This window comes from Condylura cristata, unplaced genomic scaffold, assembly GCF_000260355.1.
Source record: "Condylura cristata isolate star-nosed mole 26May11 unplaced genomic scaffold, ConCri1.0 scaffold00021, whole genome shotgun sequence".
Taxonomy (NCBI): Eukaryota; Metazoa; Chordata; class Mammalia; order Eulipotyphla; family Talpidae; genus Condylura; species Condylura cristata.
Genome location: NW_004567122.1, coordinates 9,344,026 through 9,357,798, shown reverse-complemented (window position 1 = coordinate 9,357,798; position 13,773 = coordinate 9,344,026). Strand labels below are relative to the sequence as shown.

Here is a 13,773-nt window from a genome sequence, read left to right as displayed (position 1 = left end):
CAAATCAGCCACAGGAGCTCAAAAAGCAGGGTCTGTAATACCTTTGGATGTTATTATTATCTGGAGTATTATAATCAGGCTGAGGAAGGAAAGTAGGTCCGTGTTTATTTTTATTAGGGACCTTAAAGGTATATTTCACCAATTGAAACACACATGATTTCGAGAAACATGGCAATTGAAAGAGGTTAACAAGGAGATTTACATTTAAAATTAAAAAGTTAAAAAATTTACGTATCAACAACTCCAAATTATTCAAACTCTAGGAACCTATAGAAGCCTGACTTTCTTCATGCTTGAGGCTTAACTTTATTAACTAGCAGCTCTTTAACGAAACCAGGAATTTGAGAAGTGTCAGACACGAGTATTTTTTAACTAAAATCTCTCTGTATTAACTGCCTTGGAGTAGTAAGCTCTATGATTTCCAAGTCCAAATGGTAGTTCAGTGTACATACACACCTACCATAGAAATGTATTCATTTGCAAAAACCTAAAAAATTGGCTGCACTTGATAACATTAAAGAATAGTTTCAAGTTTCAATTTGGGGGTTCTTCCAGAAGAATATTTTCTATTGGTCTGATGTTCCACTCAAAAAAAAAAAACAACTTAGAGACAGGCTCTGAGCAGTTTCATAGGGTGTTTAGGCCTGATGGGAATGTGCTAGTTTGCTTTATGGCCTTGAGCCAACCCTGGGGGGAAATCTAAGGAAGAATTCAATTCTGCCTTTTCCCAGAATACTTGTTGATGAACTCAGCAGCGCTAAAGTGTTACATGAGTCTTTGTGTCCCCCAGGGTCCAGTGATAAGGGGACATGAGACCAGGGTCAGTGTTTCTGGGAATCTCATGTGGGTTCTTAGAATATACAAATATTTCTCATGAACCCACAGCAATTTTTAAAACAAACTCAGTGACTCTGATCTTTGGAGGGAGCAAGCACATAGCCTACCACACCCCTATGGAAGGATTCTAAGTGTGTAGCTTTCCTGAAAACAATCACTTCTGTCTGATGGCCACAGCTTCAAAAACCCTTCCTGCTGAGCCAGGGTGACTCATGAAACAGAAACAGGTTTCAGGAACTCACCCTTAGAATGTGGCTACTGGAAGCCTCTTTAATTTCTAACTGGATGAAGTGATACCCAACAAGGAGTTTTTGTTCAAAAGATTAAATTCAAACTCAGACACTGTCAAGTGTCTTCTCCAATAGGCATCACTAGAGAAGACAGAGTCAAAAAAAAAAAAAAAAGACAGAGTCAGACTTTGAAATGCTGGTCGCCAGCAAAATGACCACGTGTGATCTTTAACTTGGAATTGTAAAGAAGACAACGGCCCCACATTAGTTTACTCTGTGGGTATTTCTCAGGTGTGTCTCTTGCTGCCAGGTTAGACTTCCTGCCATGCAGCGATATCAGGCTGTCTGACAGAAACCACTTCTTAAAAGGGGCTGGCAGCTCCAGAACAGTGACGAAAACTGGCTTATTTCAAAGAACTACTTATAACTCATTTTTCAGTTTTCCTCTAGTTAAAGATGAAATGCTTCAGTTGTGAGGACTGAATGAGATACACTATCATTAACATGCTAGATATATGCTGTTGCTCAAATACTTATATGTATCAGATTGGTCAGCCAAGCGTGTCTCACAAAACATCTCCCTAAAAACACCTGCCTTATATTATCAGTGGCGAGTTAGCATGTAGAAAGCCTGTTTTCCTTCTTACAACAGAATGTGTCTACTTTTGAAACATCAGAAATAAAACTGTAAATGCTCTAAGATAAATGAGGCAGTTTTCTGATTTCCAGTCTTACCAGTCCTGTGACTCAGTCCTTCCTCCAATAGGATGGAGAGGAAGATGTTGTTCCTATCCACATAGCACCTCTCCTCTTAGAATCTCTATGTGTATACTCACTGTAGAACAACATCCCTGTCAGGGAGAGAGATTGGAGACATTATTGAGGGGGGGATGAGTGGAAATGAATTTGCATAAGGTCCTGTAGTAAGTATTTTCCATTCTAGTGCCTGGAAACCACACAGCAGATTCTTGGGGCTATTCTACAGAAAGCAGCGAACACGACACTGGGCCGCAGTGAAAGGCTGCTGCGATGATGCAGCCAACCGGCACTTGACTTAGATATTAGCTGATAGAGGACAAGAGGAAAGGCAAAAAACTGAAAACCGAACAAAAGACCTTAAAACTGCCTCTTCCAGCCCCACAGCCAGCCAACCTGCCAGCCCCGCATCTGCCCCACCGAAGCAAAGCCAGCAGCGAGACCCAGATTGCAATGGCACCCAGAGGGAGTAAAGTTGCGGTCATGAACTCTAAGTGTCCTGTCCACTGACATCATTGCCACGGCTCCTACCAGAAAGGAGTGCTCACATGGCTGATTCTGCAGGCAAGGCCAAGGGAGGCAGTGGGGTGACGTGTGGGTCAAGGAGAGATCTATGTGACCAGTTCCTAGTCCAAGTCATGGAAGCTCTGACTGCATGCGTCTGGCTTTTGGGGGAGCCCCTGACAGCCCCAGTTGTAGTAGTTATGTCTTTAGTCATCCACTCCAAGCAGTGCTGCTCAGCTTGCCACCTGTCCAGCAGGAAGTGGACCAAACACACTTCTCATTCCCACATACCACAGACCACAGGACAACTGGGAACACTTCTAGGTTATGACCATCCTGGACTACTTTTGAGGTGATGATCTCAAATTCACTACTGTGTGTTCCAGTCTCTTCCCTCTAAATCATGCCGTTCTTTAAATGCTATGTTAAGAATGCAAAGTTATAAAAATGATCCCCTTTCCTGCTTCACCTTAAAAAGCCTTGTTTGGTTGTTCTTTTAGAAAAGAATGCAAAATACACAGCCTTCAACGGACTTCCTTTGCAAGGAACAAGGGAAACACACAATAGTGTTATATAATGGATAGATTGCATTTTCCTTTATCCTGTATTAATCTCCTAATTGATTTCCTAAAAAGGCAAATAAGAGGCCCAGCTGCATCCTGTGGTTTTCACTTCTAGGTAAACCACCACCAAAGGCATGGAAGATTTTCTAGAGCAAAAGCAGAAGAATTGGCTCCATTGTTCTGCAGATGACTTAATTTCCCTCACATTATGCCTTAGAAATAAACTATGTTTTGAGCTTTACGGAGACATGGACATGCTCGCCCATAAAGGAAATTCAGACGTTCTGTGGGTGATGTAAGAGAAATGTCAGAAATGACGCAGTCTGAAGAGCTCACACAAGGAAGATTTTTAAAAACACATAGATTGAACAGATAAAGAAGAAAGTAGTTTTTTAATAGGATAGCGAAAAATATACTAGATTGACAGTGACAGCAGAAAAGGAACAGGAATACAGATATTTCCAGATTTAAAACGGTACCATGCGCTTTCAAACCAGACACACTTTGTGAGAGGTCTCTGAGTGTATTTCCCATTTTGAGTAGGTGGTATTCCTCAGAGCTGTCAAGGATGCTTTGTGTTTCTCAACATCCATTCGTGTTGAATACTTTCCATGGCTGGTCAGACTCAGACTTAAAATAGCTATAAGAAAGGTCTTCAGGTTCACTGTCAATGCCATTAATAACTTCATAGCCAGCTGGATGACCGCACGGTCTGCGGCCAATCCAAATTTACAGGGTAACCTTGCCTGACTCCTCCTGGTCCATCAAACTTAAATAATAAAGCAAAGGTGTGAGAAGAGAATCGCAAGGAACAGTTGGGGGAAGTAAAAAAGCAAAGCAAAAACAAGAAAAATATCTGTGCGGTTACTCAGAATTGATTCTAGTGATAGTATGTTCTCACTTCCCCCTCACACAGGGGTTCCTCCTGCTTCACAATCCGCCCCTTTTATTGCCAAACCTTCATGCCCCAAGCATGCAGTTTCCCAAAAGAAAACATAGTCACAGACACCTTTGCCTGCAACCTGCTCACCTTTCTACACCTGACCCCAGTATAATCGAATCTACCACTTGCCTCAGCCAAGGAAAACTTGTAATTTCATGGACAGTCAGATGTTCTCGAATAATTCCTCAGTAACTGGGGAGGGAGGATGGAAATCAATCACCAGGGATAATTATCCTTTTTGTCTTCTCCTGTTTCTTTTAACAGTTTCTTCTGAAGTGAGCTAATATAAGTAAAATATCTGGCGAGGAAGCCAATACCCAGTGAGTGCTCAGTAATTACTACATTCTTTCTTCTTACTCCCCTCACTAAACTATGCACATTAAAACAATGCCTGTGGTAGCTTTTCTGGGATATCAAGCAGGTGGCTGAGGTGGACAGCACAGAGCTGAACCTAACCTCAATAAACTTCGTATCCCTTATCATAAGTAATAGAAATAAAGCACTACTTCAAAGGAAATCGCATTCAACTCATGTTATAGTCTCACTACATTTGAGCCTTTTCAGCATGGAAGCACAGCAGTGTGAGACAGAAAGGCTGATGTTTGGCAACACCCATCACTCCTTGTGACTAACGAATAAATCCTAAGTATCCTGCTTACTTAACAGAACGGCACGTTATCTATTTGGGGTGCTCCCAGATTCTTTTAGTGTGCAGAGGAGATAGATTTTTAAGTCAATCTGAGTTAGATTTATAGCTCATTAAAAATAGGCTCTTTGGACCCAGATTGGAAGTTGACATGAGACATTAAGTAAGTTGAGGACTTGCTAGGTATTCTCAAAGACTCAAGTACCACTGCAAACAATTTGTTTTAAGCAAAATGGACACAGCTTCAGCTACCATATTATTCTTCCACAACAGATGGTTTCCACACCTGAACTGTGACACCACTTTTCTTGGCTGAGAACTTCGGCCTGGGTGCAACAAAATAGGATGTTGAGGCTGATTCTTGCTTTGGAGGGGTGGCAAGGCCCGCTGGCACGGGCGAGGCGCTGACCGGGGAGGTGGCCTCTGCATAGAAGGCGGGCTGAGAACTGTAGGCTGGGACCGAGTACACGGAGGAGGAGGCATGCACGTTGGTGGGCGAGCCAGCGCTCACTGGGCGGGGAGGGAGAGCTTGTTTCATGGCTGGCATTGAGTTGATCTTGACTGATGCCTTTTGGGGGAGGCTATCCTTTGCATCCGGAGGCTGGAAAGTAAACAAGGACGCATTGAGCTGATAAGGCTGGTGCTTCATGACATCCAAAGCATTGAGGGGTTTCTTGCCCTTCTTCTTGCTCGTTTTGGAGGCCTGTGGGGCTGAGGGCTGAGACTTGATGGCAGCCAGTGGGTAGGAGGGGGAGTGGATGGGATTGTAGGCGATGGGAGGCGGAGCTCGGACATTGGAGGAGTACTTCCAACCAGCGGGGAGAGAGGGAGTGGGAGACTGGGCACGAGCAGCGTGCGCCTGCACCGTTTCCGAATCTACCACGTATTTCTCCATCCTCGACTGCCTTTTAGCAAAGAGCTGGGCTCCCCTCCCACTCATTCCTGGAAGCTCGGTGGACTGTCCTGCCGCACCGGCGTGGGCGTGCGCAGTGTTTCCTATTGGAACCTGAGGGGTCGGCTTGGGTGCGTAATTCTGACTGGCTACTGCCGCCTGCGGCCCTTTGAAGGGCCCAGCCAGGTTCTGAACGCTGGCGGGCCGAGCCGGGTAGGAAGGCTGGGCGACTTTGATGGAGGAGACCACGACGCCCTGGGAAAGGCTGGGCGTGGGGAAGGCTGGAGGCTGGGTGGGAGCCACCCCTGGCGACCAGGCTGGAGAAACTGGAGTTACAGGTTGGGAGGCAGATTTAACCGCGGGTTTCGGAGCCACAGGAGGTGGGGTCTTCTGTTTAGCGGAAGCGGAGGAATTCTGCATAAAATTGCAAGCCTCTGCTCCCAGACTGAGGTAGTCCTCTTCAGGACCCGAATCGCCTCCAGCTCCTGTGCCCCGTTTACCTTCTGAATTTTGGAGAAGTGACAAGAGTTCAGGATTGGGGCTCACTTTGGGCTCCTTAAAGGTGAACATGGGTTTTGTCGTGCTTCTTCTTTTGGCCTCCTGCAAGATCCCTGTTCTTTTTGCTGGAACGGCGATCCTTTCATCCCGGGAAGCTATGCGTTCAGATGAATCGTAAAAGGCCGGCTGGGACCACAGGGCAGGCTGGGTCCAGGGTGGTGGGGGGGCTGGGCCCGCGATGGGACTGGATGCTGCTCTGGAGAAGGCCTCGGGTGGAGGCGTGACTGCAGAGTAAGGCGGAGGCGCAGGGAAGTCAGCCATGGGACTTGCTACATTTCGGGTTGGGGAGAAGGGGGCTGCTGGCTGGCTCACAGACCCGGGGAAGGGCTTGGCCGTTCTGTTCATTGGGGTCATCCTCTGGGCTCCTGCTGTCTCAGACGGCCCACTGAAGCCGTTCTGTTGGGGCAAGTGCCCCAGGCCCTGGCTCATCTGGATGTAGCTCCTGTTCACAGAGCTCTGCACACTCACCGACTCTTGCTCCTTCCTCTCGTATGATGTCAGGGCTCTCGGGCCATCTGTCTGGGCGGGGTCTGGTTCTCTGCCCGACATTCCACCCGCCCTTTCCTCATCTTTTTGGGCTGTGATCTGATCCATCCTTTCCCTCCTCTTGGCAAACATGAGGGCCCCTTTGCCTGTGGTATCTGGCAACATCTCCATCTTGTCCCCTCTGCTTGTTTTCTTTTCAATGTCCACTAGCTCAGAATCCCAGTCAAAGCTCACAACTTGGGTGGTGTCGTCACTGTCAGACAGTAACTCTTCATCCACCTCGGATTCGCTGGCATCAAGAAATGCGACTTCGCTTGTGTCTTCCTTGTCGCCTTCCTCTTCTTCCTCGTCTGCCTCCCGCTCAAGCTCGCCAGTGCCGTAGCTGATGAGGGTGTATTTCTTGGCCCTCTTCCGGCGCTTCTTAAACATCAACACCCCCTTGGAGTTGGGATTGGGGGCATCTGTTAGGAGGAGGGCAATGCTTTTGCATTTGGATTTTGCTTCTTTCACCTGCTTCTCTGAAAGGCTTTCACTCCTCCTGAGCCCTAGGAAAAGCACAAAAATTAATTGAAGTATATAAGGAAGACACCGTAGCAATCTAGAAATGGACTTCTCTGGGGGGAAACTAATATGGACAAAACTGCTGAATTTTGAAGGGATCCAACTCATTTCAGCCTCTTTTTAGATTTACCTAGACGTGTAAATCTACAATGATATATACACACACTTCTGTTTCATTTAAAGATGTAATACTCATGCAACACTTTCATATATGTTCACTAGAATATCTGTTTTATAATTTGTTTCTGATAGGATCCTTAGACTTTAACAACTAAAAACTAGTTAGTAAATGTCAATTAATAGGATGCAATTAAAATTAAAAGGAAATAACTTAAGACAGTATTTTATGTAAATACATCTTGAGTTTCCATATTTAAAAATTACATGTCAATATGAAGCTGTTTCTGATCCTCTTTGCTGTTTTAAAATAATAATTTAATAAATTAATTTGTGGTGACATCAGGATTCTCTCCATCAGGTAGCACCACCACTTAAATGTTTTAATGTCATGAAGTGTTATTAAAAGTTTTTTTTTACTCTGATGCCCCCAAGTCTGCATTCCCAGTTACTTAACTGATATAAAATTTTAAAAATGGAATAACAACCGATAAGCCAATATTTAATTAATCAATAATGAATAGCACTTAGTCCATGATTATAATAATTCAGATTACTAGATTATTGTGGCTAAATATAAGAGATTTTGGCTACAACGTAGTCTAAATAAATTTGTTAGTTATTGCTATTTGGAAATATAAAACTACTACAGCTGCAGTAAGTATAAATCTTGGGGATATTTAAAAATTATATTAGTAGTCACCCTTTTAGCTATGAATACCAGCTGACATAGAAATTAAGTCACTTAAAATGACATCTGATAGTTTTAAAGTAACAAAAGTGCACACTTAAACTTATTATTATTAATACTATAAAAATAAATTGCTGGAAAATTAATGTAGAGCATTAGTTGTTATACTGCATATTTTAGTGACAATGAGCATGATTCAAAAAAAAAATGTTCTAAGTTCCTCAACATAGTGAAATGGAAATTTCGGAGAAAAATATTTGAATATTTTGATTGATGGAAAATTGCTCTTTTGTTACTGGGGGGAAAATACCAGATTTAACGATAAATTTTTTAAAAGTAAAATATAATCAGAGGAAATAATTTTATAACAAAGCTAAAGAACAAGCTTTATTTTGTGAGGAAAATGGTGAAAACAGTAGTCATTCCTGAGAGTTGCTCCTTTTTGGACTACTGTTATACAAGTTACAGTTAAATTGACAGTCACAGTTGCAGTTGTTGCTAACTTCACAGCCCATCTCTAAAGTATGTGAGTGCTGCATTTATACACTTGTTTAATATGCTATAAATATGAAGACAAATACAGATGCTTAAAGTATACAGGATGATTAACAGCACTTGCCAATAAACTACAAATGGTTATGCTAAAAATATGCTCTGAAAAGAAAAACAGTGTTGCTAGAAGATTTAATCCGCGACTTGGGGAGGGATCTTACTGCCTTCTTTTGAAAAAGACATCTGTAATGTTGGCATATTTCTTTTGCTCCAATATTTTTATTATGGTAACATTTGCTTTATAACATCCTCTAAGTTTCGCTTAACACACTACTTTAAACAACCCAATTCATCGCTTCTGTGAATCACACATACAATCAAATACATGCCTTTACCTGTCAGCCTTCACATCTGCAAATGAAATTCCAAAGTTTGTGTCCACTTAACTTAAAAGAAAATAACAAAAATCCTAACTCCCATCTTACCCTCCTTTGTATAATCACTCACCTGGGTCAAACAAAATGACATTAAAAAGTCTTGAGTTTTATGTCTGGACACATGTGAGGGCTACCCTGTGGCCCCTGAGCCTGGCTTCTGTGTCTAGAAGTTAGGTGAAGCTCTGCAGTGTAGTGAAACTTTACAGCACAGCAAGGATCATGTATCTGCACAGTGTTTCACATGCCCTTGTCCATCAAACTCACTTCTGCAAGCATCGCCAGGCTGTACAATGACTTTTTCAAAACCAGGGTCTGCTTTTAATACCAGTGGAGCAGCCGGTGTTTTAAAGACACCTCTCAGCAGCACACTCCATTGTTACTGACATTTAAACTGGAGTCCACATGACTCCAGATACTCTAGTGGGCTATTTTAACACGAACTATTACAAACATTCTGTGACAAATCCAAAAGGCACAGTGACAATGATATTTTCTTGTAACAGTTCCTGTGCCTTTTTGGAGGATAAAAGCAAGTGCACCAAAGATACTCAAACCTAGAAAACTTAAAGAACCAGAAACCAGAAAATCCAAACTGGTTGCTTCCAATGCAGAAACCAGAGTTCTCCTTTGTTATTTTGTGCATTAGCACAAGTTTACTTAAAAGAACCAATGAGAGACATAAGAAAACTACTGAAGAATTAGAATAAAAATCCATGCAGGGGGAGCAGCAAACACCCCAAGCTTCCTGTCCCCTTGGGACAGTCCTGCAGTGACCCCGGACAGGACTTACGTGCGTGGCGCGCTCTATGCTTGTGAGGTCTGCTGTGATCCCTTTCCGAGCGCGGGTCTTCTCCCTGCTCTGTGCCTTCTGATGAGACTGCAAAGGATACCAGAGAAGGAGGTGCTTCTGACTGCCCTCCTTCCACTGGAGAGTCCACACACCCCCTTGCTGCCGGCAGCCTGCACCCTTCTGTCTTCTGCCTGTCAGAGCAATCGAGGATCACTCCCACGTGGGGCTGCGCAGCGTCTCCTGCTCCTCTGCCCTGGGTGACTCTCAGCCCTGTGCCTCCAGAGAGCTGGACTGTCTTGCTGGATGTCAAAGAAGGGTCCTCTGGCTCATGAGCAGGGACTGAATTTAGCTGGGCAATTCCATCGTGTTGTAAGGCAGGGTCTGGGGCCGCAGGCTTAGGTTTTTCGGCTCCTAGGAGGGCTACAATCGGGACAGTAGCACTCTGGAGCCTCTCCTGTGGCAGGGACAGCTGGAGCTCAACCACGGGGCCCGGCTGGCGAGCCTCTGCCTTCTCCCTTAAGAGTATCTCCTCTGCTAAGCATCCTCTTTGGGAGTCAGGCATATGGGGGGCCCCATGGCAGCTCAGGCCTGTTTCTTCTTTTTTGTTTCGTGGACCAGTCGGGCAACTTCCTTGGTCCTCAGCTAAGGAAGCTCTGCTCTCGGCCGGGATGATGCACAACTCCCTGCACTGGCTCGGTGGAGCTGGTCGGATCTGCAGGGTGGTACTCTGCACGTATCCCTCCCGGGTGAGATGTTCATGGCTTTCTGTTTCAGAGATCACAGTGTCACTCATCCCGCTGGATGGTCTGCACACAGAAAAATCATCCCAGACAGTTAAATCAGAGTGGGTTACACCTGCCAGAGAACTCCCTGACATTTCTAGGATGTGCAGTATGTGATGATAATCAAAATATCTTCTCCCTTCTCTCTTTTCAACTGAAAGATATCTTAGAAACAAAAATTGGCTACATGTTTGTATTATTTCAAGATCTTTCAAATAAACGTTTCTCTAAAGCAAGCAAAAATGCTCACTAAAGGTTATGATAAATCCACCCTAAATTCACTTTTTAAAAAAGCATAGCTTATAGCTATATGGATAGCTTTTATCTGAAATTATTTGGGTGTTTTAAGGAAACTGTACTTATTATAACAACAGAGTTTCACTCTTATCGACTGAGTTTCGGTCTGGACATTATAAAAGTCATACAAACATACGCAGCAGCTTCAGAGGCATATTAGAATACAGATAATTCAAGAAATACTTTTAGAGGCGGTGCTTTCTTGAAAGGAATGAAACAGACGTGTTTTTAAAGCTCCAGTGAGCATGTGTTTTGTAATAAGTGGACCCTCGCCCAGAACTCTTGTGTAAAGTGAAATCCTTTCCATGCTGCAATGAATCATTGAGTCATGGGATATTTATAATCAGAGATGTCTCCCCTTCTCCTATTTGAACCTGTCTCTTGGAGCATTTCCTTGTAGGCATTCTGAAGTCAAAAGGATCCTTCATCTCTCAGCTAAGGAGCCCAGTGCTATGCAGCACAATCTTTGATTTGGGATTTAACCATTACAGGTTGGTTCTGCAAATTTGGGCTTGCAAGAAACAATGTCAGTTTAGGGGATAAACAAATTCTTCCTAGAGCTCTAAAACTTTCAGCTTCTTTAGGACATCATTCACAGGACAGCTGGAGGACATGCCTTTATTTCTTACATTTGTAAGGTTGTTTTTTTATTTTTTAGGAAACAGCACTCACTCTTCTGTCCCTTTCTTCCTTCCTGAAATGCACCTTGAACGAAGTAAGACATCATTTGGTTGACCCCCTACTTGACAAACCAGGGGAGTTTGCCTTAGAATTTTTATCATTGTAGAATTTTTAGACCAATGTTCAAAAATAAATACTTCTTTATTTGCTTTGGACTGCATTTAGCAAGATAACCCTAACCAAAAACAAACAGTCAAATGAAATGCAATTTTCTCTATGCAAGTCATCTAAAAAGCTCTCTGCTAATACAAAAACATTAAAACTGTATTTTAAAAGCATGATGACTGCAAATTAGATCTTTCTTTTATAGAAAATGATGAATATACTCTATACAACTTAATTTGAGTGTACCAAAAGGTCAGAGAGTTTTAATTTAGCAAGGCCTCAGGATGGAAGTAGATTAAATCACTTTGAATTATGTTAGCAATCAGTTACAAAGCTGAGAAGAGAGCAGCCTGAACTCATCCCAACCTTTCTGGCTGAAGTATAGGCAAATGGGTGAGATAAATGTCAACATTTATTGGTAGTCGAGGTAACATCTATAAGTAAAAGAGATATACATGAATAAAAAAGCATATAAGCTCTAGAGAGTACAGCTTTATACTTTTAAATATTCATTTCCATTCAGTATGCACAGATACTCAATTCCACAATTTATGTCATAATTACCTTAATATCTTATTTTTGTTATCTTAACATATTAATAAAAGATAAGAGAATAGAGACTTAATGTTAAAGGAGTCTTTTTTTTTTTAAGATTTATTTATTTATTTATACAGAGCTGGGGTATAGGCCAGGGATGCAGAGGGTGAGAGGATTCACCAGAGACAGAGTGGGGAGCAGAACAGGCAGATCAACGCAGTACACTGTTGAGGGGAGCAGCGGGCGGGTCAGGAGAGGTCTGCCATGCCATGTGGATCTCTTCCCAGGTAGGCGGGGATCGAACTCATGCAGAAGTGGCTTTAGCTTCTTAGTGCAGTGCTTTAACCCGCTGCGTGGCCCTAAAGGAGTCTTTTAAGCTCATCTGACCCAGCTATCTCTCTGGCAAAAGCCCGTAAGAAAAGAAATAAACCACTCTTCCCTTGTGGCAGATGACAGAGAAAGAATGAGTCTAATATCTAATGCCAGGTAATGCCATCCAGGTATCTAGAGTGACGGTGATGATGACTGCATTTGGGTTAACTTCAACTCAAGATGTCAATTTAAGATCATCAAATAATTATGTATTTTTGTAAAATGTAAACATAATCAAGAGAAAATAATTACATGATTCCAGTCATGGAAAGTAGAGGAAAGAATGAAAAATGAATAAAGAAAGCAGACAACTAGTCACTTCTTTCTGAATCTGTACCTATCACCCAGGTTTAAACCCCCAAGGGTTTTCCAATGACAGTGTGGCAAACAAAACAAGAAAAGAACTACAAGGTGAAGTCCCAGACCACAAATGTGTTCCAAAGAAACTGGCCTCATGCAGTGAGTCAAGACACTGACAAGGGAATGCGCTACAAAGGTCTTTTCCCCATTCTGGATGTGGTGAAAGCTTCACAGAAAACATGATCTTCAAACACCTGAGGGCTCACTACGGACAACGGCATTATGACCAGGGGGCAGCCTTCCTCTCAGGTGCAGTTTGATGAATTTGTAGGATCCTGGGGCCCATGGCCTTCATCACTGGATTTGCTGGGTAAGTGTTCCGATGGGAGATTTTAAGAATAACCTTATTTTCACAAAGTTTTGGCCTTAGTAATTTCATGTTTGTAGAGAAGCAGAAATATACTGAATGATTATCAGAGGGGAAAAGCTGCAGTTTCCAAAGAGTTAAGCCAAAGCCTGGAGGGCTGCAGGATTCTGTCTGAGACACCCTCTACCTCTTCCTGAAGGCTTCACTGCAGGCAGCTTTGCTTTCAGGATTATTGTAATTCAGGGGCAAGGCTTACACTTCAATTTGCACACTGTAAAATGTTGATACGATAGCTTTTTGTGTCTTCTTGTATGCTTACAACTAACTTACGGAATGATGTGGACTGGTGGCTGGTGGGGAGACAATAGGTGAGTGACTTGCAGCAATAGGCCAAAACCTCCATTTTAACCAACTACTTTTACTCACCCAAATACTGATTTCTGACTAACAGAAATATGGCAGCTTTTAAGGATATTTTTTTGGTTCTTTCCCTTATCCTACACATCCTTTTTTCTATATAAAAAAATATTGTACATTGGAATGGTTTAACATTTAAACATACTTAATTGATTTGTGAACCTCATAATTACAAACCATGAAGTCTTTAAAAAAATAATATGAAGTCTTTTAAAAAAATAATATAATAGTTTATTTTTACATCATTTTGTGCCTTTTCCCATCTCAGTTGTAATCCCCGTGGGCTTCCCATCACCAAATCACCCGTGTGCCATCACCATTGTCCAGTGCATTTCCCTCCCCCACTGTTTTTGATCCCACTCCCCACTCCAGCCCCATAAAATGTCTCTGGTATATAGTTGTTCATTATTAT

At 42.8% G+C, this 13,773-nt stretch overlaps 1 protein-coding gene across 3 annotated transcripts in view; it reads right to left on the bottom strand.

The window, feature by feature from the left end:
• Window positions 1–13,773, bottom strand: part of SYNPO2 (synaptopodin 2) — a 139,365-nt gene that overhangs the window by 19,580 nt on the left and 106,012 nt on the right. For 2 of the 3 annotated variants that reach the window (XM_004686633.2, XM_012727705.1), the window contains exons 3-4: window positions 9,504–10,309; window positions 4,766–6,960 (exon numbers count right to left, since the gene is read on the bottom strand). The exons of the other annotated variant lie outside the window; for it this stretch is intronic. In XM_004686633.2, the coding sequence (XP_004686690.1) occupies window positions 4,766–6,960; window positions 9,504–10,309 (3,001 nt within the window). The remainder of the gene's footprint in view (window positions 1–4,765; window positions 6,961–9,503; window positions 10,310–13,773) is intronic. 3 annotated transcript variants of the gene reach the window in all.